Source organism: Castanea sativa, chromosome 3 (assembly GCF_040712315.1).
Source record: "Castanea sativa cultivar Marrone di Chiusa Pesio chromosome 3, ASM4071231v1".
Taxonomy (NCBI): domain Eukaryota; kingdom Viridiplantae; phylum Streptophyta; class Magnoliopsida; order Fagales; family Fagaceae; genus Castanea; species Castanea sativa.
The window spans coordinates 3,651,727-3,677,519 of NC_134015.1; the positions used below are offsets into that span (position 1 = coordinate 3,651,727).

Consider the following 25,793-nt stretch of genomic DNA (forward strand, 5'->3'; position numbering starts at 1 on the left):
GCTGAGCATTTCGAGCTATTGATAACAAAATCTGTATACATGGCCTTTCAAGTTATTTAACCTTCCAGATGATCTAAACATTACTTTTAGTCATCATCCTTACACACTATATCACACCAAACCATATTAGCCATGGTTATGTCACAGGTATTGGGCCAGGAGGCCATACAACCATGACAAACTATTGATAGAAGTTACAAGTCACATATGATATTCTTTACTTGTAAACTATTAAACTAAACACATCAAAGACGTGATACAAACCTAGTGTGAAATTTTTCCACACCGCATTTATTTTTTACCATATCTTACATATTAATTCTCATCATCTTGTTCATAAAAAGCTCATTAACAACTTTTGCGATTAGGCGGGCATTCAGTGTTATAAGTATGGTGGCTCTCAGCTGATGATCCTGATGGATTACCATAACTTCCATAACTTTCATTCTTATCATCCTCACTTTTGTTATCTTTGTCCGAAGAGTTGCTGGCCGTGTTCTCATTATTGGCATCAACTGTTGGCACTGACCCTGATATTGGATTGCCCATTGAGCTTGACTCCTCAGGTTGATTATTTGGCTTTACATCAGTTGCACCATTGGTCACCTCTTCTAAGAGAATCCTTTTGGCGTCAACTTCGAGACAAAGCAGGAGCAATCCACAGGCAACTACAACTAAAAGTACTGTCTTCATGATTAACCTGCACTTAAAACCAATAACAGAATTTTATGAGCAGTTAACACTACCAAACCAAGATCATAATATAATTCAACAATGCTATTACAACTCAAATGAACCAAACAATGTTGAACATCTTGGCGCACCTTATCTTCTTTTTCTGTTTCTATTAGATGCAGATGATGAATGTTGAGCTCAATGACAGGAATTTATAGAAAAATTGTCTTTGCTTAATCATGATTAGTGGAAGGTAAGATTTTGAATGCAGGCACTAAGAGTTGATAAGTTTAGTGGAGCAAACACAATTTATTGTTCTTATTGGGAAGACCTGTGCAAGTGTGCTCAAAAGTGGGCACCCAAAGTAGTAACTATGAAAATGTGTTAATGATCAATGTAGATTTTTCAGTAAGGGTGTGAGAATTACATGGTGATATTAAAATTGTAGTCTGATTATGTTGCCATTATAGGGTTCAACAAGTAAGTGGTATATGTATCATTCAGTTTACCGTTACTATGTGTGCGTGCCTGTGCCATTCATGTTCCAATAATGATTGAAGGATGACAAAATTATCGATAAAGGGGTTTTTCCTGTTTGGACCGGATTTTTTTTTGTTCCAATATACTCTTATTTCTCTAACTTTAAGTAGAGATAAAACTAAATGATAATTTGATAAAAATACATGTCTAATTTGCACTAAAATATTGCCTACAAAATAGGAACACTCTCTCACTAACACATTATTATTATTTTTTTATTAAAATACTTTATTAATTTAAATAATAAAAAAAACACCCCACTGATAGTCATATAAAAACACAAAAAACTACCACAAAAATCTCCTTTTAACTTTCTACTAAACAGGAAAAAAAAAAAAATCCTTCCAACGCCTGTTTCTTTTTTTGACAGGCACGCCTGTATCAAATAACCAAAAAAACAAAAAAAAAATTCCCACCCCACTTACAAAAACAAATCTTCCGTTTTTCTTTCATAATTTAAAAATAAAAAAACCTTCCATTTTTGTCTCTTCCCTCCCACTAATCCACTTTCCACTTTTATTTGCTTTCCTCCTTTTTCACCCTTATCATCACATGTCTCACCATTCTCTATTCAAAAATTAAAAAAATCTAGGGGTGTGATAAGTGTGTGAAATAAATTTTTCATCATGCCCCTAAGTTTTTTGTGATTAGAAAATATATTAATCCCAAGTTATAATTTACACAAATTATTAAATTTTACCCAAAAAATAGAAGAGCCTCTGAGCAGCTAATAGGTTTTTTTGTGCTTTCATATGATTTAGACTAATGGGTTTTTCTTTTTTTGGATTCTGATTTGTTTGCAAGTTCCTGTTGATTTGGTTTTTGTTTGTAATGAAAAACTTCTTTTTGGATTTTCTTTGGTCTCAAAGACCCTTCTATTTTTTGGGTTAAATTTAATAATTTGCATAAATTATAATTTGAGATTACTATATTTTCCAAATACTAAACTACAAAATACCAAGGGGTGTGATAAAAAAAAATATTTCATCCACAAATGCATAACACTCATTACACCCTTAAGTATTTTTGTGATTGAAAAATATAATAATCCTAAATTATAATTTATACTCTAAATTAACCCTTATCTAAAAAATAGAAGACCCTCTCACGAGTAATGTCATTAATCTTCTAAGAATTTATCTGGCTTCTGTCAAATTAAAAGCAACTTGCTGCTTCTCCTCAAAGGTACAAAAATGAAAAACCAACCGAACTTAAGATATGGGATGTTTGGGCTTTTTGGTCCTCATGTAGTTCACCTTCAATCCAGAATTAGTCTTGGCATTATTTTGACTCAGCCCATTAGGCCCTTTAAGCAGCCCACTCCAACCCAGAAGGCAGAATTAACTATTACCAAAACAGAACAAAAGAAAAGAAAGAAATAAAGAGTGGACCACAATTTCTTCCACAATTTGTCACGTGGCGAGGTGTGGGTAGTAAAAGTATAGACCCACATAAATTTACTACTTTTTTTTCGCTACAATAACGGTGTGTAGCGAATTCTGACAATAGTTGTATAATAAATTATGTCCCTGGCATTTCTGAAAGAAGAATAGGCAGTGGCAAGGGGTCACCAAGTGGATAATGCAGTAATGCACTAATTATTCAACACCTCAGCAATATATTATGTACTAAAAAAAAAAGAAAAAAAAGAAAAGAAAAAAGAAATCCACTTCTCCACCACTGAAAAACATTATTTTTCTACCAAAACTACCCCCGAAAATCCTTTCCCTGCAAACAAATTCCACAAGAACAACAAACACATTCCTCAACATCTACAAAGACTTTTGTCAAAACATAAAGGTCAATTTTGTCTCAGCGCAAAAACAATACAACAAAACTCCCTCGCTGCCACTCACAAATACAAAACAGTTTTAGTTCATCAGTTAGCACACACCCACAAGGGCCACAACGCCATGGCTTTCATGAAACTACCCTCTTCTTCTCTCTCACACCAAACCACACTCTTCTACTTCACTGCCAACCTTAAAGGGACAAAACCCATCTCAGTCCCAAGCTATCTCTTCCATTACAGGCCAAAACGCCACCATAAAATTGCAGTGAGAGCTTGTGTGAAGGTTGAGGAAAAGAACAATTATAATGTGCAAGAGTCTTCTGGGAAGGAGTGGGGGAAGGTGTCTGCTGTGTTGTTTGACATGGATGGAGTGTTGTGTAATAGCGAAGAGGCGTCTAGAAAGGCTGCGGTGGACGTGTTTGCAGAGATGGGAGTGGAAGTAACTGTGGAGGACTTTGTGCCATTCATGGGGACTGGTAATGAATACTATGAATTTAAATTTTATTCTTTCATTGGCTATATAGTACTTAGAAATTGCTAATTTGTTATATATGGGTTATATTTCCTTTTTTTGTTTTGTTTTGTTTTGAGAATCATATATGGGTTATATTTCATTTTAAGCAAAACCATGTTTAATGAATTATTCATACTGTTTTGCTGTGTTTTTTTAGGGATGAGGGTTTTTGGTCTGACATGCTAAGTTACTGATAAACCCTTGTGTTTTTTTTTTTTGATAATGTGTTGGAAGAAAGTAGGGAAAACGTGTAAATGGCTTTCTTCTGGTGTCACCTTCTTGCCCTTCTTCATGGCAAATTGGGTAATTGTGTGCTTTTAGGTTTTGCAGTGTGGGGTTGCAATTGAAATAAAGTAAATATTTTCTGTTAAATTTACCATTTTTTTCTAGACTCCTCCTTATTAAGTGAAGCTCAACACATGAAATTTAACTATTTAAATGGGAGGTAGAGTAGAGATGAAGTTCGAACTTATGATCACCTGCTATGATACCATGATAAATTATCGTTAGTTCCAAACTTTTAAGCTGTTAAGAAAGGATGACGTTAATCATTTAACCTTTATTTAGTCATTTTCAAATTTCGGATTGCTTTGTGCCATTCAGTAAAGTGAGGAATTACTCTTCTAGTTTTCTAATTGCTAATGTGCAATCTTTTGAAATAAAAATATGTGTTTTAACACCAAAACCAGGTGAAGCAAACTTTTTGGGAGGTGTTGCTACTGTTAAGGGAGTTGAGGGGTTTGTTCCTGAGGCTGCAAAGAAGAGGTTCTTTGAGATATATTTAGACAAGGTAATTGATCCTCTATCTTTTATCTACAACTTCATTAAAAATACAATGTAAAGTCAATATATGTCATGTTGGTGATACTCTTTAGTTACCAGAATTGTCACTAACACCTAAAGTTCTTTCACATTTTGTAGTATGCAAAACCAAATTCTGGAATAGGATTCCCTGGTGCCCTTGAACTCATTACTCAGGTATGTGGGGGCTGAGTCATGGATGCCATGATGCACTTACCTTCCTAGTCCATCTAGTGATAAAATAACACACTGGTTTTGTATGGCAGTGTAAAAACAAAGGCCTTAAAGTTGCTGTTGCATCTAGTGCTGATCGTATCAAGGTTGATGCAAATCTTGCTGCTGCTGGTTTACCTTTGTCAATGTAAGACACTCTAATCATGTGCTGTGCTTCTCAATTTTATGTAATAGTATTACATATTTTATTCTCCAATTTATGCCTCTTTAATTATTCATATATTGCTGCAATCATCACTGAACGCACATTTTATGTGAGTTGCATCACCATGATGAATGTTTTAAACTTCAAACTAGACTAAAGCTCCAATAAAATTGAAGAGCGTAAGTCTTAAAGATATATATCATGTATAGTTTCACAAAGGTTCAGATACAAAGAGTTAAATTCTAATTAGTTTAAAATGGAACTGAACTCATGAGAGTCTAACAATTGGATAGTAGCCTTAGAAGGCATGAAGAATATAGTTTGTGGTTAATTCCAAACATTTGTGGAAATGTCAAATATTTATCCAAATTTTTTTCCCACTTTTTGAATAATAAATGTTGTGAACCACAGGATCTAGAATATAATCATGACAAAGATGACATGCAAGTAAGCAACTTGGTGATATTTGGATTCTGTACATGATCAGATTAGTCCTAACGCATAGTTTGAACTGGAAATTTCACTAAAACATTTGAGTAGACTGTAAATTTCATCTTTGTGAGACCTTTTGTCCTTATTATTTTGATTGCTTCCTTTCAGGTTTGATGCTATTGTGTCGGCAGATGCTTTTGAGAATTTGAAGCCTGCTCCTGATATTTTCTTGGCTGCATCAAAGATTTTGAATGTGCCAACCAGTGAGGTATACTAACACATTCAGCAGTTTTATTTTCCTCGGAGATGTGATTTCCAAACAATTTTTTAATTGACTTCAAATAGTGGCTGTATATTTGTATTGAACTTGTGGTTTTTGCTGCATAGTTATTCTATTACATATTAACTATGCTTTTCTTGAAAAGAAATTTTTTTCCTTAAGAGAGGGGAGGTGTAAAGGTCAGTGATAAGAACACTTATTAGATGAATACTTGGAAGGTACATTAGTTTTTAGAAATAATGATTTTCTTGAATGTATTGTAAGTTCTTCAGAAAAAGTTGGTTCTGTCAGGTTTTGCATAAACTGTATATTGTTCCTATATGGTTATTCTGTTTCACTTTTTTCATCTAAATAATGTGCCAATTTTCTATATGCCATACCATAAATGAATGTTTGTCAGCAAAATTCTCTTTAGCCTGTTGGAATATTTATATGACAAGTCATAGTTGTATTATTATTAAATAAAGTAATGCCCGTATTTTTCTAGTGTATTGTTATTGAAGATGCACTAGCAGGAGTTCAAGCTGCCAAATCTGCAAAAATGAGGTAAAAGTGTTAATATTATATGTTGTATCTTTTCAGATCAAGTTTGTCTAAATGTTTTGCGTGAATGCCTGTTTGGTAGGGTATATGTTTATTTGGTAAAAAAGCTAATCTTTTCCACTTTTTCTTTTTTGGGCTACGTGCAGATGTATAGCTGTGAAAACTACATTGTCAGAAGAAACTCTAAAGACTGCTGGTCCATCACTTATCCGAAATGAGATAGGAAATGTTTCACTTCATGATATTCTCAGTGGTGGCTCTGATGGCTATAGTATGTAGTCCTGAGAGTTTGCCGCAAATGTCATTTTGTACCTCATTTAATGTAGAATGCTGAAGCTAAACTAGTGCCATGTTTTAATAATAACAAGTGAGATCAGTTTTCTTGTAATGGGTAATCCCATGTATTGGAAATTTACTCTTTTGTTGCTACATGCAACCTTTTACACCAATCAGTTGGTTTTGTAGATTTTGATTTATTGGTTTAATAAGATGATGATGCAAAAGTTTTTGTTTTAGTAGTTACACTGTTGCTCTCCTAGCAATTTTCTCTTGGGTAATACTAGTATATAGTTTCTGTCTTACAAGGTCTCATGAAGGCATGCCGTTGCAGATGAGAAGACGCAGGGAAATGGGTTTCCTTCTACTTCTGCACAAACCTCACCTGCAGTGCTCATGGAAAGGACAGACAATGGGTCAATCCAGAATAGACCTGCTACTGATAGTGGGATATTTTCTATTGGGGGGTATGGCTGCTTCTATATCTGCTTAAGTAACAAGATTTACCTCATTCTGGATATACTTGTGACAAAGATCTGGGTTTAAATAGCATGTACCACCTTTTTATTCATGCATAAGGTCATACTAGATGAGCCCCAGGTATATGTGTATTCCCCCACCTTTCTCTCTTTATCTCTGAGAGAGCTAAAATAGTCAATCATATCAGATGAAGGTGGTATGGTGGCACATGCCTTAAGTGAAATAGAAAACTTACGATTTTATATAAGTAATGATCCTTACCTCGTCCTGGATATACTTGTGACAAATATCTGGTTTTAAATAGCATGTAAGACCATTTTATTCATGCATAAGGTCATACTAGATGAGCCTCAAGTAAATGTGTCTCTCTTTATCTATGAGAGAACTAAAATAATCCACCATACTAGATTAAAAAGGCATGGGGGCACATAAAGAAATATTATGTTTTTGCTACATGATGCTCATGCATTTTTGCTTGAACACCATAGATAACTGAATTGGAGCCTTAAGGAATTCTTTTGGATAATTTGGATGCTTTTGGTGTATACATCAAAGAGATTCTGAATACCGAGTAGTAAAGCCCCAAATTATTTTTCCCATGGCATTGCAGTGCTGTGCGCTTCTTCGCATTGATGAAAAACAGCCTTTTTGATTGTTTTTGGGTTGTTTTTCCTCAAAAGCTGGAATTCAATTAACTCCATGTAATTTCTTTTAGTAGATAGCTTACTTTACATACAATCTTCTTAATGAATGGTGTCCTCTATCAACGTAAGAGTATTGCTTTCCCTTTTTTCTTTCCCAACAAAACCAGAAGAGTATTTTTTGAGCAACTTTGGCTTGAGGCTGCAGAAATAATTTATGGACAGGTTGCATGGTTCTCGGCGAGATATTTTGAGATATGGAAGTTTGGGCATTGCAATTTCTTGTCTCATCTTTACCATCACAAACTGGAAGGTATAAATGACTTGACAGAAAAGAATGCCAGAGAACACACTTAAATATTTTAGATTTATATTGAATCTCAGCATCATAATCTTTCCTGTGACCTGGAATATGCAAAGAGGATGTTGTAGGCTATTGTTCTTTGCTTTTATTTTAGTTTAATCAATGAAAATATACAATTTTCATTCCTTTGCAGGCAATGCAATATTCATCCCCAAAAGCTATTTGGAATCTGTTATTTGGAGTCAAACGACCATCTTTTGAATCAAATGAAGGTACTGTTGCATTTCATGTAACAATTCTGGTATTTTCATGTGCTGCATTTTTTTTTCCCACTTTCTTTGATTGCCATTCTTTTCTCTTATCTGTTGCTCTTTCATGGTTCTGTATAAATTATGAATTCGTTAATAATTAAATCTCTGGTGTTCTTGATTTGTATTATCTTCTCCTATATATTTTTATTATAATCACTGCAGATGTAAGAAGGTTAAATTTACCACAGTTTATTGGTTATAGGTGAATCAAGATTTGACAGAATCAACCAATATGTGACCTATATATCTGATTTGGAAACCAGGTAAGGATTTTTCCACTTCCCCTTTTAAGATATATTATTGCATTATAACTCTCATCGTTTTTGTCTACTCCGCTTCATTGTTATTACCTTTCATTAAATTAAAGTCTGACATTTTTTGCTTGAATTTTCTTTCACTATGTAAGGGGAACTTCTCCAACCGTGCCAGAATTCCCACCTAAACTTGATTGGCTGAATACAGCTCCCCTTCAGTTTCGCAGAGTAAATTTTAGTGAACTTGATTTTCTGTTTTAGGTGAAGATTAATGTGGTGGCTTTAGTTTTGATTTTGATTTTTTTTTACTTTGGCAGGATTTAAAAGGAAAAGTGGTTCTGCTGGATTTTTGGACCTATTGTTGTATAAACTGTATGCATGTCTTGCCAGATCTAGAGTTTTTGGAGAAAAAATACAAGGATATGCCAGTATGTCATTTTCTTTCAATTTAGATATTTCAATCTATTAGCAATCTCAAATTTCACATTAATATAAGCTTCTGCTGCTATCAAAACGCTTGTAACAAATGAATAAAGTCTAATGAGCTTCAACATTTTATTCATTCATTTTTTCTTGTAAGGTGAACGTGATTGTTCTCTTAGGTTACCGGAGAGACTATTCCTTTATCTTTGAGAATTTTAATATTGTATCAATACCATTCATGCTTGCAAATGCCTAAAATAACTCAGTCTATGTTGCAGTGGTGATAGTTTTTCTATGGTTGCTTTCTGTCAAGGTTGAAAAACATGAGTTAAATTGGCCAAAACGGAGGGAGAGAGAGAGAGAGAGAGAGTATTTGGTATGCTCTCTTGTTCTTGTTCTTGCTCTCCTCAATTCACCTTGCTATTTTATTGAATGTCTACAAATTCTAGCATTATGAAAGTATTTGGTATAAGATTGTATCACTTTTCATGAAAAACAATGATGTTGTGTGTGTATATATATATATATATATATATATATAAGTCTTATGTACAATCTATATAAATATTTCTACAAGTATATGGGAAACATGGAGAGGCAGAGAATACCAATTTGAAGTCTGAAAAAGCAAGTATTAGTACATTTAAAGCTGAAGTATGATATTGTGATAGAATTTCTCCAAGGTGAATGTTGGGATTTGATAGAAGCTTCCAATTAAGTGCCTCTCATCTTCTTAAATCTGTTGATCATATGTCATCTTTTAATATGATAGTTGGATATTCAACATCAAATGTTGGCAAGTGTCTCCAATAAAAACAACTCCCCCAAACGCAAAATATATATATATTACACTGCTTTCTTATTCAATATTTCACAGGTTCATTTTTCATGTGTTTCTGACCTTCCTTCACATTAGTAATGATTGCTTAGCTGATTTATGGGTTGGTTTCCAAATGCCTGAATTCCAAAAGTGGTTGTTTTTATATATTCTCATGTTTGTGCAGTTCACAGTGGTTGGAGTACACTCTGCAAAATTTGACAATGAGAAGGATTTAGAAGCCATTCGCAATGCTGTATTACGCTATGGCATCACTCACCCGGTAAAGCTTTATGTTTGGAACTTGTTATGAGCAGAGTTTTGATCTTTCAAAAGTATTTAGGGTGTTTTAAACTGGTACAACTTTTTTCAGGGTAAATTTTGGCCATCTTTCAATGTGATTTGGGTGCATTCCTGTTTTGCTTGTTCTCATGCTCATAAACATGGTGTTTCTTACATTCTACTTGCATAGTGGGACAAGAAATGTCCCTTTTGGTATTTATCTTACATTTTTATTCTAGTGTTCTCTTTAAAATCATTGAATTTTGACCTCCTCATCCATGGAAGAGATTAATAATATTTTTCAAAATGATGCTCTTAATCAAATTGGAATATACTATCTTTAGTAATATGGTGAAGCTCACTGTATTGTTTGATTGTTTCTAATTCTTTTTAACAATTTAGGTAGTCAATGATGGAGATATGTATCTATGGCGAGAGCTAGGTATAAATTCATGGCCAACTTTTGCTATTATTGGCCCCAATGGGAAGCTCCTTGCACAAATAGCAGGCGAAGGACGTCGAAAGGTACTGATGACCACTTCTAACTTTTCTTATGAATATTTTAAAAGCCTGATTTCTATTCTTTAGTAAATGCACTATGGCTAGTTTTAAAAGTGTCAATCCAAATGATATCTGATTGCAGCACATGTTTTTGTCTCCATGCATGTGTTTTAATTAATCAAAGTTGAAAGACACTCATACTAACTGGATTTGTCAGAAACAATTGTTTTAGGCAATATGGTTCTGCTTAAGCTGACTTATATTGAGTCGGGACAAACTAGAATGATGCAACTGGAAATCAAAGAAAAAGAAAACTAAAGATAGAAAACCTAGGAGTTAGCACCATGTGAGGAAAAAATATAGCACTAGGAGTACCTAGTTGGAGTCAGCACTAGACCATTAGGACAATTTTAATAGAAATTTTATTCATCAAAATAATCCCCTGCTCAAAGAAGTACAACTTTGCTTACATAGGCTACTAAACCATAATCCAAACAGACAAAAAACCCTAATTCTAATTAGCTTAGGAATCTCTATTATTGAATTAAAAAAATAACCTTGACTCGAATAAAATAAAATATTAGTAAGCTAAATAACTACTAGGACCTAAAATAAAAAATAAATTTAACCAATAAAATACAATTGACATTAAAAAAATCAAAATAAATCTTTCCTTGTACTTCTTGCATCAAATATCCATTGCTATATTGAACAAAAAAAAAGAAGTTCAAGCATATCTGTAATTTTTGAAAATGTAAACTGGTGGCATGTAGATGTAGTACACTACCTGTGTCATTCTTATGATTTAACATTATAGTTGCCTTTCATGCTAAATATACAAGGACTCTTAAAAAGATGGGAAAGAAGGGAAACCAAAAGGGTGAAAAAGATATTGAAATTTTTGAAAGGTGCAACAACTTGAGATATGAAGGAAAATTGATGTCTAATTTTTGGAAGTTCTTCAAAGTACTGTTATGAGTATTAGGGGCAAAACAGTAATATCATGATATTACTGTTTTGCCCTTAATACTCATAACAGATACAATACTTTTAGAAATACCTTTATCAAATAATGATTTTTCCTTTTTTTTTTTCTTAGTGGAATTCTTCATATCTAAGACAGTTTATGTGAAAATCAATACGGTTGTGAACAACTGTCTAAGTTCATTCCATAACTATGGTATTATTTTAAATCCCCTTCTGCAGTAGAAGTATTTTTTTTTTTTTTTTCATTTATAATCTCCATCCCATTAATTAACTTCATTTTGACATCTTAACATGGGTTAAATTACCTACTGTGCGCTATATTTCAATGTAACTTGTTCATAACAGCAAATAGCATTTTTTTTCCAGAATTGTATTTTTAACTGGCACGCAGATGGTTATTCTAGTTCATGATTCTATTTCCTCAAAATTACTCTTTAAATGGTCATATAATAAGGAAATGTAGTCTTTTCTTTTGCTTTGTTTTGAAGGATCTTGACAACTTAGTGGAGGCAGCTCTTCTATTTTATGGCAGAAGGAAGATGTTGGATAACAAACCAATTCCTTTAAGTTTGGAGAAAGATAATGATCCTCGTTTATTTACATCTCCATTGAAGTTTCCTGGGAAGCTAGCAATTGACGTTCTTAACAACAGGCTCTTCATTTCAGACAGTAACCATAATCGCATAGTGGGTTCTCTCTCATTATCTCTGATGCACACGTACACATATTCAACATATGTACTTTTTTCCTGAATCCTGATCTTAAGATGAAAAAAATGGTACAGTAAGCATATTAAAAACTAAGAACCCCTCTGCCTCAGAGCAAGGCTGTCCAACAATCCTCACCTGAACACATGCTTCATAATGAAAGAACTTACCAGAATCTGGGTCACTAAGACTTGAATCAAAGACCTGAACACATGCTTCATGTCAAGCTTATAATAACAATAGTACCTGTGAATTCGTTTATCTTTATCCTTTGTGACAGGTCACAAGTGGAATGTGAACCTGTTTTGATGTACTCAGATTGTTATTTACCTATCTTTCCACTTTTGGAGTTCAGGTGGTAACTGACCTTGATGGAAACTTTATTGTCCAAATTGGGAGCACAGGAGAGGAAGGTTTACGTGATGGTAATTTTGATGATGCCACCTTTAACCGCCCTCAGGTGAGAATTAAGTTAATATGTTACTCCCACCATCTGAATTGAGAGCCATGATTTCCTTTGTAGGATGTTTCAAAATGAGTGTCCACCTCCAAAATGTCAAAAAAAAAACAATGATACGGTTATCTTCCCATATCATCCTCATCAATTTAAAAAATTAAATCAAGATACTAAAAGTAGAGGCCAGCTTTGGACTTCATAGTAAAAGTAAAATACTTTTTCTTCTTCATTAAACATTGTGTCATTTCAAACCACAATACTCTATTTAAGAGAGTAATATTTGTATCTGTAGTTTTGACTATGCTGCATATTCATTCAGTAGGCCATTAATCTTGGTACTTTATTTCATTCGTGAATGGCTGCATGTGTTTTGAGGTTTGTCATCCTATGTCTCATTTTCAATATTGCCCGTATTCACAGTAACTTTGTAGCTCTTGCTTCTTTAGGGCTTGGCTTACAATGGAAAGAAAAACATCCTTTATGTAGCAGATACTGAAAACCATGCTTTGAGGTATGTGGTGACTTCAGAACTATGCCTTGAGTATTTAACAGGCTGGCTAGTGCTCTTTCCAGTCATTTTATATTCTCAATGTCTTTGTTTTAAGTTGATCGTTGCTTTCTAAAGTCAAGTTCAGTGCAAGATCCATAATAATTATGTGTATTCATGTAACAAACATTTACAAAGTTGAAAAACCACTGATTCATCCAAAACAATTTATGCTTGTGCTTAAAAAATTTCAAAAACTCAAATCCGCACTTTACAACAAAAACCACCAAGCCTTTGTCCCAAAATTTAGGATGTTGACTATGGATCCTCCCTAGATTAGTCAAATCTCTACACTTTAATGCATAAAAAGTTTTGAGTCAGTGAAAATTATTTGGGTTAATCTGATACATAACAGCTCTTTTAGCTGCATTGGTCATAGAAAATAGAATTCATAGGCTTGCTTGTATAAAGGATTGGTTTGGCATATTTGTAATCCAAGTAGCACAATAGTATTTGGACTGTGCAGAAACTGACATATGTGAGGCAAAATAAAGAAACGAATGCTTGGAATTAAAATTTAGACAATAATTTACTCGGCAAGTCTAAATAGTAACTATAAAAATCTTTTTTTTTTCCTATTTTTTTTGCACAGGGTAAAATTTAAAGGAACTTTTTTTTTTTCCTATTTCCCATTCTTCTATCTATTCAACGTACACAATTGTGTACATTCAAGGTACACAATTTTTCAAAGAATGTACAAAATTATATATATTCAACTAACACATTTTTCAATGAATATATACAATTGAGTACACTCAAATGACTCAATGTACATTTTTTTCAAAGAATGTATGCTACTCAATACATTCAATGTATACAATTTTTCAAGGAATGTACCTAATTCAAAATTATTCAAGGAATACAAATTTTCAAAGAAAGTATACAATTCTGTAAATTCAACGTACATATTTTTAAAAAATGTATACACAATTTTTCAAAGAATAAACATAATTTTGTACCTACAACATACATAATTTTTTAAAGAATGTACATAATTCGGTATGTTCAACATATACATTTTTCAATGAATGTACACAATTTTGTTCATTCAACGTATACAATTTTTCAAAGAGTATGCCCAATTTTGTACTTTTAATGTACACATTTTTTCAAATAATGTAAATAATTCTGTACATTCAACATACACAATTTTTCAAAGAATGTATATAATTTTGTGCATTTAACGTAAAACATTTTTTCAAAAAATGTGCACAATTCTATATATTCAACGTATGCATTTTTTGAAGAATTTTCATTTTGTACATTTTGTATAAACATTTTTCAAAGAATATACACAAATACATACATTCAACGTACACATTTTTCAATGAATGTATACAATTTTGTACATTCATGAGAATTATTTGAATCACAAGAATTACAAAGCATGCTAATAACATCAATGTAGAAACCTTTCATTTCTAACAATTTTAATTTTTATTATTGTTACTTGAAAATTATTTGAATCACAAGAAATAGGAAGCACACTAATAGCTTCAGTGTAGTAACCTTTCATGCATGAATTTCTAACAATTTTAACTTCTTTTATTATAGGGAAATTGATTTTGTCAATGAGAATGTGCGCACTCTTGCCGGAAATGGATCCAAAGGTTCTGACTATAGAGGGGGAGATAAAGGAACCAATCAGGCAAGATTGCAAAAGATGAAATTTGAGGATCCACTCTAAATCACATCCACATTAGTTCTAAATAAAAAATAGTAACAAGGCTCCTTGTATATGCTATATCAGTATGCTTCATCAACTTGGGGGCACTAGTGTCAATTGATCTTGTTGACAAATAATAAAAATTTCCTGGTACATAAATTTTAAATTGAAATTTTCTGAACAAATATCTCTGCATAATGTTGAAATTTTTAATATTTTCTTCCAGCTCCTTAACTCTCCATGGGATGTCTGCTTTGAGCCAGTCAGTGAGAAGGTTTACATTGCCATGGCTGGCCAACATCAGATCTGGGAACACAATACAATAGATGGAGTAACTAGAGCATTCAGTGGTGATGGTTATGAAAGAAACTTGAATGGATCAAGGTAATGGAAACAATAAAATTAATTTTATTTTTGTCACTGGTTATTATAATTTGCTTGGGTATGTTCATATCAAATTCTCCCAGAATTTTGGCAATGATAACTTTTCCGTTTAATTGTGATAGCTCTACAAACACGTCATTTGCACAACCTTCTGGAGTTTCACTGTCTCCTGGTAATATGTTGTAATATTTTACCTGAAAGAATTTGAACCATCATTTAAAATTTTTACTCTTAATAATAACATCTTTTACTCTATTGCACATTTGAAGATTTGAAGGTGGCATATATTGCGGATAGTGAGAGTAGCTCCATTCGAGCACTTGATCTAAAAACTGGAGGATCAAGATTGCTAGCTGGAGGTGATCCTATCTTCTCAGACAATTTGTTTAAGGTACTTTTGTTTTTGAGTTAAGTAATCATTTCCTATGTAGCCAGATATTTCTCTTTTTTTTTTTTTAATTCATGTACACCATATACGGACTAAAAAAGTCAAATTTTATTGTTTAGAATTTAACCTTTTCTATTTTATCTGTTTCCTTCCCATAGTTATTATTGTGTTTTAACTCTCGCAGTTTGGAGACCATGATGGAATAGGTTCAGAAGTACTTCTTCAACATCCGTTGGGTGTCCTATGTGCAAAGGATGGTCAAATTTATATAGCAGATAGCTATAATCACAAGGTATTTAGATGGAAGAATACTTTAAACAAAAAAAAAAAGGACTTCTCTAACATGCAGTATAAACTTTTGAGGACATCAATTAACTGTCTAGTTAATTTCAGCTTTAATTGTTTTTTGCGGGGGTGTAAATAAACTTCAAAAATATTCTTCCATCCCTCCTATTAGGCTCAGAGGACAGTTAGGCTGCTATTCACATCGCTCATATTAAAGTTGCAATTAAGTAGCCAATTATATTGCTACCTATTCATGCTAGGATATAATATCCCTGTTGTTCCTCAATATCACACTGTTGCTGGTGAAAATAATTGCAAATTATAGGGAGACCAACCTTTGACTAATTTTGGTTCTGAATTTTGACATTTTATAGATGGAAAAAAATTATAGCAGTCAAAATTGTTTCATAAAATATTTTACAAAGTAATATAGTTTATTCAAAATATCAGGTCTAGTTAAAATTCTATGTTGCAAGTTTGTAAGGCATCAATGGGTGATTCTCATGGCACATACTGGACTTGTTAATCTGTTCCCTTTTACTATGAGGAAATTTCTATGGTCTAGATATAATTCAAATCATTTCTACGAACTTTTACTTTGTTGGATGATTATTAAAATTGGTTCTTATCCCCAAAATTTTCTCCTATGGTTGAATCACATACTGTTCATCAAATATTTACAACATATTACTCAAGGTGCTCCACTGGTTCTGTTTACATAAAATCGATACTACCTGCATCCACTTCTTTTATGTATTAGATTTAGTATGTAGATTTATTATGATAACATGCTGGTACAATTAACAGCTTCAGTAGGGTTGAACTACTCTTCCTTGTCCCCCAAATTTCAGATCAAGAAGCTAGATCCAGCAAGTAAAAGAGTAAGTACCTTAGCAGGGACAGGGAAAGCTGGTTTCAAGGATGGAACAGCCCTTGCAGCTCAGGTTGGAAAATACTTATAATATTCTTATTTGATGAAAAGATTTTTTTCAGTTACATAAGCTGAATTGCTTGCCTAAAATGTCAACTTTCATTGTGTTTATTTGTTTCTGCAGCTCTCAGAGCCATCGGGAATCATTGAAGCAGAAAATGGTGATTCTCAATCCTATTCATAAACGACAAATAATATTTTAGCCTTAGTCTTGTAACACATCTGTGAATTTACAAATCCTTGTCAACTTTCTAAATGGGTTCCCCCAAACCCCAGCCATGTACATTTTCCCCCTATTCATTTTTGTAAGGAAGTTGCATAATGTTTGTTTGTTTGTTTGTTGGATTGAGCTGTACTGCCTCCTAAATCATGTAAATCCATGTATATCTGGGCTATCATTCTGTCATTCAATAACTAGCTGAATTGGTACAGAATATCATAGCCATTTTGATGGTATGAATTATGTTAGTAGCCAAAGAGAGAAGACTTTTGCTTCAATTCTTGCGTCTTTGCTTGCATTGGTAACTATTTTATAATGGAAGTGGTTCTTGTCATTTTGCAGGAAGACTTTTCATAGCTGATACAAACAACAGTGTAATCAGATATCTAGACTTGAACAAGGAAGAATCTGAACTTCTTACTTTGGAGCTGAAAGGTGTTCAGCCTCCTGTGCAAAACTCCAGATCTTTAAGGCGCCTTAGAAGGCGATCATCAGCTGACACACTGACTGTTACTGTTGAGGGTGGTTCATCCAAAGAGGGAAACCTGTCCCTTAAGATATTGTTACCTGAAGAGTATCACTTCTCAAAGGTTCCACCTCTTCTCTCTCTGATATACCATATGGGTTCCAACTCTCTAATACTATCTCATTTTCTCTTGAATGTCTCATTCAGTAGGGTAAAAAAATGCTTTGTGTTTGTTCACTTGCATATCCTATGATCTACTGCCCTGTAATTCATAATGCAGGAAGCACGAAGTAAATTTAGCGTTGAAAGTGAGCCTGAAAGTTCAATGGTTATTGATCCTTTGGATGGATATCTTAGTCCAGAGGGATCAGCAATACTTCATTTTAAGAGATCCTCCCCCTCAGCTTCAGTGGGGAGAGTAAGTTGCAAGGTATGCCTCATTTTTTGGTTGCAAACTTTGCTGGTCTTCTTTGAACTGTTTTAATTTAATTTCCAATATTAGTTAACTTTGATCTCACTAAAATAATACTTCCTAATAATGCTATCATTCTGGCACTGAAGGGGGATTAGGTGACAATCATGTCTTTGTGACAACCAAGACAGCCTCAGGCAGGTGCATGTAGCACCAGAGAGTTTATGATTCTGGTTTTGGGGATCTTTACCATGTGGTGTTCTGCTCATTATCTTGCAGGGTACAATAGCCTTTCGCTTTTGCAAAAAATAAGTATAAGAACCTCAAAAGAGGTTGATACAAAAGAGGATTTGAGGTGAAGTTGAATTGTTTGTGGACCAACTATTCTCAGGAAATAGGTTGAAGCTACCCTTAGCTATCAAAAGTCAAGTAGAATCTTCCAAGAGTGACACCGAAAAGAAAGATGTTTGCTATGTTCTTCTATGCCCCCATTTGTCTCACAATATATTTTGCCTGAACATGAGAAACAACTCAATGATTAGATGATACATTTTTTTAAAAACCTTGTGTCTATTTGCTCTAAATCACCCCCACTGAATTCCAAGCTCAATTTTCTTAAAAATGACAATTAGAGCTCAATTCAAGAACAAGATTTCCTTGTTCAGGCACTAGTGCATTAATGAATTTTCAAGGAAAACAAAAAGTCTAAAAAAAAATAACCTCCAGTTTAAGCTCAGAGTCTGTGATTTTTGGTATAAAATTAATGTGGCTTGTCCTCTCAGGTTTACTATTGCAAGGAAGATGAGGTATGTCTATACCAATCTCTGTTATTTGAGGTACCCTTCCAAGAGGAAATTTTGGACTCTTCCCCAGCAGAAATCACACTTGCATATGTTGTGAAGCCCAAAACTCCAACAAACACCTTACAGCTATCAGTTTCCCACTGACACAAGCACCGTGAAAACAAGTTGTAAGATCCCTTACTATTCTTTTCTCTTTTTTTCATGAAAGTTTGATATTCAGTTGGATGCAGCCGTTAGTTACATATATTGTATTTTTTTGGCCACTGATTAAAATAAGTATAATGAGCAGTGAAATGAATCAAATCGTGGTTCAAGACTGCTTCATGGTGCTTTTCTTTTGTGAAATAACATGTCAAGAAAACATGAAATTCATTGTGTTATAAAATATTAGTTAATGATCAGTTACTTTAAATTTCTCAAATCATGTTGAAATGTAGAATTTATATAACTTAATAACTTTTAAACTTCTATATTCAGTGAGATAAGAAGTAAATTATCTTTCCTGCTTCTACCAGTTAGCATACATACTATTGAGCCATTGAATGCACCAAACGCTATTTTTCGGTGTCAAGTGGCTGATGAGAGCAGCCAATTCGAATCAACCAATCAATTTTCATGATTAAATGAATGAAATTGTGATACTTCATAGGTGAGTGCTGTCCTTTGAAGTGTACAAGGCATCCTCAAGTCTGCCCCAGGCCCATATGGTGCTTTTGTCGTAATGATGTGCCAAACAAACAATTGCCATTTTTTTGTGTAAGGCCCTCCATTGGCTGCCTTTCAGGTGTCATTCCCAATTATATATTTGTATTCGTATAATTATTGTTGTTGCTAGCAGTAATTTAATATTAATAATAATCATCATTGTCTTAGGGATAAGCAAGGGATGGATTGCATACCAAGGCACACACTCGTGCGCACTTCTCTTTTATTGATTAAGTGATGACAATGTGGTCAATCATTTGTAGTTTTACTTTGTTTTGTTAATGAGAGGAGCAGTTTAGCCCCCTACATACTTAGCAAAGAAATTAAGTATTAGATAGAGACAATCTTTGACAAGTTCCAATCAAAGCATGTGAGAGGAATGCCTTTGTTTAATTGATTTATGCATTAGATGCATTATAATATTAAGAAAATGACAGCGTAAAACGCGTTTTTTCCACCAAATCCCATGTTTATCTCTTTCCAACATTTTTGTCTGAATATTTTGTGCAATGCACTATATAAGTGTGTTTATGATCTGGCTTGTTCCTTATCTATTTGTCCATTGGTGGTGCTTTGTCATGCCCGCCTAGGTATGGACCTAGTTTATGACTATAATTAAGTGGTTTGAATTTAGACAGGAGCATGAATCTGTAAGTACTAAACTAATGGGAGGAGATTAATGAATCTGGAATACCTCAGAAACAGTACTAGTTCGTGACGGTAAGGGCGCGACTGATAGGTTTGCTACACGTTTGGAAATTCTGCTGCATAATTAGAGAGTCAACAATAACCTAACCATTTAGAAATCAACATCCGTGAGTGATGAAAAGGGACAGTTTGCTTGTCATATTCAAGCATTGATTTAATTAGTTATTAATTGAAAAATAAACTATACTTTAATCAAGTAAATGGCAAACATGTTATATTTAATTCAAACACCATGTTAGGGAGTAATGCATAGAAACTAATCAAAGTTATTTGTCGTTTATAATCCCAGGTTTTAATTAATACATTCTATCCAGTTATGAGCTTCAATCAAATTTTCTTTAGAAATATTTTAATCGGTGGTCTAAACCAACTAGACCCTTATTGGTTCTTCATAGGAAGTGGTTAAAAGAGAAGGGATAAGTAAGAATTTCATTGGAAGGTTCATTAGAAATCATGTGGTCAATCAGAGAAACCAAATTGCTTTCAAATAGAGGACTTTTTCATTATTATAACAAAAAGTAAATCTTACTTTCTGACTGAGATAACTTCAGAATCTGCATGTAACCGACCTGTTATATACCCTAACATAAAAATCTAAAATTCGGTGCAGAAAATCTATGAGAGAGAATAAAACTACATTAATTAGTAGCAGAGGAAAGCTCATTTCCTTACTAAGATAACTTTAAAAATCTGTGAGGCTACAAAGTGTAATAATTTTAAATCATTCAATATATGCTCAGAGTAAGTCTAATTTTCTCAGTTGGATAACTTTTAAAGTTGCTGCATTTGCTGAAAGAGCACTCCATAATTGAGAGGTAGAGAGAGATATGGAAGTCAAATTATAATTTTTTTTTTCTTTTTTAAACCTAAATGTTAATCTTTCTAAGCCTTGATTGGCTCATTGTGACATTGAAGCTTGTCTCACTGAAGGAGGCAAGCCCTCTGGCATGTCATTGGTGATGGGGCTTATCCTGAATCTTCATAGGTTTATTTTTTCCCTGCTAGCTATGATATCACTGATATATGTTGCTCTTATTTTGCTGATTGGGTGGACATCCAATTATTAGAGGCTCAATTTACTAATGTTTGTGTCAGACCATGTCACATTTTACTCTCTCTTTTAACTAGTATTTTTCATTAATTGAAATGCAAAATAAATTTGTAATGAATGCACTACCGTTGAGGGTAACCTCGAAAGAACAAAGAACAAAGAACAAAGAACAAATTTAGTTATTAGAAGAAAAAAGAAAATGCATTCAGACATACTAGTGACAATTAGAGAACCCAAAAAAATTGATGTACCAATCATATAATAACCTTGTATCTGGTGCATAAAACTTTCACTTTTGCAAAGTTTGAGTGAGATTATTGGTAGATAACCTAAACCAATCATATAACAAGGATAATTGAAAAAAAAAGGGAAGATTGGAAATTGCATTAAGGAGGCAATGTGGATCAAACCTGGCCACATCCATCAAGTGGGGGTGAGTCCAAAGCTTCCAGAAGTAATTAAAAAAAAAATTCAAAATAAAGGCTCAGATTATGGAAAGTGCCATGAAAACAACCACATGCTTTCCTATTCTATGCCTTTAATTTCTATTTGGTGCATCGCCCACTAATCATTGCTCAGCAAAAATACAAATTCCATTGGTCCCACAGTCTCAATGGAAAAGCCAATTGGCAGAAGACAACATATACTTTATTATCCAATCAGAATTTTCCACAACTGCAAAAATTAAGAATCCCAACCTTTTTTTATATTATTATTTATTAATCCAATAACACACCAAAGGTTTAATAGACTGGTTCATTGTTTGTTTCCATGTTTTTATTGCATGGCCTTACAAATACACAATAGGACATGCCATAAAGGCTGTGCAAGACAATGGTAAAGTAATAGTTTCTGGCATGCTGATGCAACACTACATGTTTTTTCTTCCTGCAATTTAAGCATTTTGTTGGGTTTTCACCCATAAAATCAATTTCTGATAAGAAAATAATGTAAGACCATGTTTGATTGGTCCTTTTCAGTCTGCATCCTTGGTTAAAAGCTAAACCAAGGAGAAAAACTTTTCACTCCCTCCAATTGGCACATTTATAATGTTTTTATGTTGTGCAGAGACTAAAAAGATCTGAGACAACATGAAATGTTTCATCTGCCTTGTGACGTACAACTCAAAACATTTATATCACCAAACACTTCCTTAAGTCTCGTCATGTATTATTATGTCACACCAAATGAAGATTTAGCTGTTTTGGTTGACCTAATTGATCTTAATATCATTGTTATAATAATAATTATAATAATATTTTTCTTCTTCTTAACTTTATATGCAAGGTAATATGATTGTTTCACAAGAAAAAAAAAAGTGGTAAGGGGGTGCACTGGTTTTCTTTCAATTTTTCTCTTTGTTCATAAAGGTTTATGCTTCATGTGAAATGGAAATTATTCTTAGCATCCACCTTTGTCATTCTTGTTCATTTCTTTATTTTTCTTTTCATGTGAGCCTTTTTCAAAATGTCCTGCCATGATTTTTAAGAACTCACATGGCAGTGAACTTTCTCATTGATTATGCAATAAAGAACGGAGAAAGAAAAATCCTTCAAGTGAAAGAAAAAAATACATAATTAATTGGCCAGTTGTCCACTAGCAACATTCTCTAATCAATAAAAGATTGAATTTGCTCATGGGTGAGGCAATCAATACTATTTACCAAGATCAATATGAGCTATATTTTGTTCTTTACTTCTACCTAGAATACTAGTCTAGTACTAGTATATGATTAAACTTCAATATCAAGCTAATTCAATCCAAGGTGACAAAATTTCAACTATAGAAAAAATATCTCAACTTGCACTAATTTTTATTTCTTTCAATTTCTTTTATTTTTTTTAATATCAAAACCAAACTATATTGGATTAAAGTCCACATCATTTGCTACAGTCCTATCTGATTATCTGCTATTTGCAACTTAACCACCGGACCTAAGAAACAGTGGCCCTAATTTGACTACTGACTACTGTGGAATGAATCATGTGACTAAAGAAAAAACCAACCCAAATATATAATTTTAATTGAAAAGGTCATTGAATTTTGGTTGGCTAGTCAAACTGATTTAAAAGAAATAATTAAGTTACTAAAACCATTTTTAAGAGCTTTGTAACTCAACATTACACTTATTTTTACATACTTTTTCACCTATATATATGTCCAAAAAATACAAACAACCTTACCAAACAGCATCTAAGTTACTAAAACTATTTTTAAGAGTTTTGCAATTCAATTAGCATATAATGTTTTTGATGGAAGCCTCTAGAGTTCAAAAAAAAAAATTGCTTCACTCTCTTCTTTTCTTCTTATTATTTTTCTTTATTATTATTATTATTATTTTTTTAATGAGATTGGAAATCATATAAGACTACCAAAATTTAAGTATCCATTTCTTAAAAAAAAAATAGTATTAAAAGTACCGTCGGTAAAGGTTGGAGAGAAAAAACACAAAAAGAACAAATATCTCAAGGGAGCAACTCCCATCTTTCAAGGGTATTGATATTTTCCTATTTTAATCAAAGATATTAAAACTTTCACATGACAAAAAGGCGAGCAAAGTGCAAAGCACGGAAGGGTCACAAGGTTGAGTTCCACTTTATAATTACAGCATCTCTCTTAGAACTCACACTCAAGATGAAAACACAACCCTTTCTAAAAAAAAAAAAAAAAAGAAAACGCAACAAACAGTAAACCAAAAATGTTACACTCACACTCACACTCACACTCTCACACACACACACACACACAAACAAACAATTTATTTAACTATAATTTTATATATATATTTATATGTGTGTGTGTCTAAGAGAGAGAGAGAGAGAAAAATGTCACACTCACACACACACACAAACACACAATTTATTTAACTATAATTATATATATATATATATATATATATGTGTGTGTGTGTGTGTGTGTGTGTGTCTAAGAGAGAGAGAGAGGGAGCGAGAAATAATAGTAAAATATAAATCAGTATCATGTGATAAATCAGTACTAGTAGCCAAATCAAATTGTGAAGTGAATCAGTCTTATAAACCAGAATCAATCAATCAAAAAGAAACACAAGTAGAAGAAATTCTTCAGTATTAGTAACCCGAATGAGACAAAATTAAGTGATATGAAACCAGATAATGACATAAATAATTTGGAATTAGCCGCACAATATCAAGATTTTAGAAGTGATAAAAAAAAAAATGTAAGAATAAGAAATATAATAAAATTGTAAAAGAAGAAAAAGAAATTGTTTCAGAAATAATGGCATGTTATGAAGATTTACCTTTAGAATTAAGAGTTATAATTTTTGAGACTAGCTACAGAAGCATGGTATTCTTCGTATAAGTATCTTGAATCACAAAAAAAGAAATTGACCAAAAAATGCAAAAATTTTAATTCTGAAAATTGTCCAAGATTAGTAGAACATAATGGATCCAGTTTTAAAGTTTATTATTGTACTTCAAAAGATATTTTAATCTACGAATATTTTGATCAAAATTATTTTGATGGTATGAGTAATGCATTGGTATTAATTCAAATCAGTTCAATTATCATTGGTATGAGTAATGCATTCCACAATTATTTTGCATCAAGACATGTTTTCTTCGACAAACGTATTAATCATGTGAAGCATGAGTATCAACCTTATCTCTTCGAATCAGAATTATTTGATTCGGTATCAGTCTTCATCAAATAAATCAAGATAATTCAAACGTTTCACTATTTAGTAGAAGAAGAATCAGCTTTGTAGAAGTATCAACTTTGCAAAAGTATCAATCACGTTTTTTAGCAGGGAGAAGTATTATTGGAATTTTTACTTTTTTCAGTCCCAGTATTAGTAATTATTGAAGAAATTATATATATATATATATATATATATATATATATATATATTGGCTAATTGTAATTCTTGTAATTCTGTGTTGTATTAGACTTTGGTTAATGTGCCTATATAAAGGCCTCTTTACACAATTTTATGAGCGATTCAATATAGTACAATGTGTCCAAGCTCAATGTTCATTGTAGCTGGTACGAGTTAATTGTATTTTCCTCAAATTGTGGTGTAGTTTCATTGAACTTTAAAATTGTTAATAAGAACTTTATCTCTATTGTTAGAGCATCCACACCAGCTCATTTATTTTACACATCTATTTTTATACCAAAAGCCTACTTTTTCTATTTTACACATTCATTTTTACCAAACACCCACATCAGTTCATCTATTCTATCACCTCTTTTAATTAAATAATCAATTTTTTCAATAATTTTATTATTTCTCTTAACTAACACTATACAAACGTGCGCGCTCTCATTCTTTCTCTCTACCCATTTTTTCTGAAATTGCTCTCTCTCTCTCTCTCTCTCTCTCTCTCTCTCTCTCTCTCTCTCTCTCTCTCTCTCTCTCTCTCTCTCTCTCTCTCTCCCCATTTTCCAAATCACCCATTTTCCAGATCAACTCTCCCGATAGCTCTAATCCACAGGACCGAAACACACTCTGATTCACAGCTCCGAGCCACGAGCTCTGATCTGAGCTCCAATCCATGATCCACACTTTGATCCACATCTCTGAGCCACAAGCTCCAATCCGAGCTCCAACCCACGATCCACACTCCAATCCACAGCTCTGAACCACAAGCTTCGATCTGAGCTCCGATCCACCATCCATAGCTCGGATCCACAGCTCTAAGCCACGAGCTCCGATCCACCATCCACAGCTCCGAGCCACGAGCTCCGATCCACAAGCTCCATGTGTTGTGTATCTCTGTTTTTTTTTTTTTTTAGCAAGTGTATCTATGTTGATTTCTGTGTGGATGTGTTTGTGTGTGGGTGTGTTTTT

At 33.1% G+C, this 25,793-nt stretch overlaps 1 protein-coding gene and 1 long non-coding RNA gene across 6 annotated transcripts; one reads left to right on the forward strand and one right to left on the reverse strand.

The window, feature by feature from the left end:
• Positions 1–184: 184 nt before the first annotated feature.
• LOC142626754 (uncharacterized) lies at positions 185–870 on the reverse strand. Its single transcript, XR_012842640.1, has 2 exons — positions 825–870; positions 185–700 (listed from the first exon to the last, which is right to left on the reverse strand). It is a non-coding gene; the product is annotated as an uncharacterized LOC142626754 (long non-coding RNA).
• Positions 871–3,021: 2,151 nt separating this feature from the next.
• LOC142629470 (protein SUPPRESSOR OF QUENCHING 1, chloroplastic) lies at positions 3,022–19,689 on the forward strand. Of its 5 annotated transcripts, none has more exons than XR_012843063.1 (30): positions 3,023–3,483; positions 4,211–4,311; positions 4,443–4,499; positions 4,589–4,683; positions 5,302–5,401; positions 5,901–5,959; positions 6,103–6,227; positions 6,567–6,699; positions 7,579–7,666; positions 7,851–7,929; positions 8,171–8,231; positions 8,375–8,450; positions 8,540–8,650; positions 9,650–9,745; positions 10,147–10,269; positions 11,721–11,918; positions 12,295–12,399; positions 12,843–12,907; positions 14,498–14,591; positions 14,836–14,993; positions 15,116–15,165; positions 15,263–15,384; positions 15,566–15,673; positions 16,518–16,610; positions 16,722–16,758; positions 17,160–17,407; positions 17,564–17,713; positions 18,478–18,665; positions 19,148–19,282; positions 19,372–19,689. XR_012843063.1 is itself a non-coding variant. In XM_075803464.1 (29 exons), the coding sequence occupies exons 1-28, from the start codon at positions 3,129–3,131 to the stop codon at positions 18,640–18,642; spliced, it is 3,252 nt and encodes a 1,083-aa protein (XP_075659579.1). In that variant the 5' UTR covers positions 3,023–3,128; the 3' UTR covers positions 18,643–18,665; positions 19,014–19,317. The 5 variants fall into 5 exon arrangements, 2 of the variants coding, with proteins under 2 accessions (XP_075659580.1, XP_075659579.1); XR_012843064.1 differs by having other exon boundaries at positions 19,148–19,254; XR_012843065.1 differs by having other exon boundaries at positions 19,014–19,282; positions 19,372–19,507.
• Positions 19,690–25,793: the final 6,104 nt, after the last annotated feature.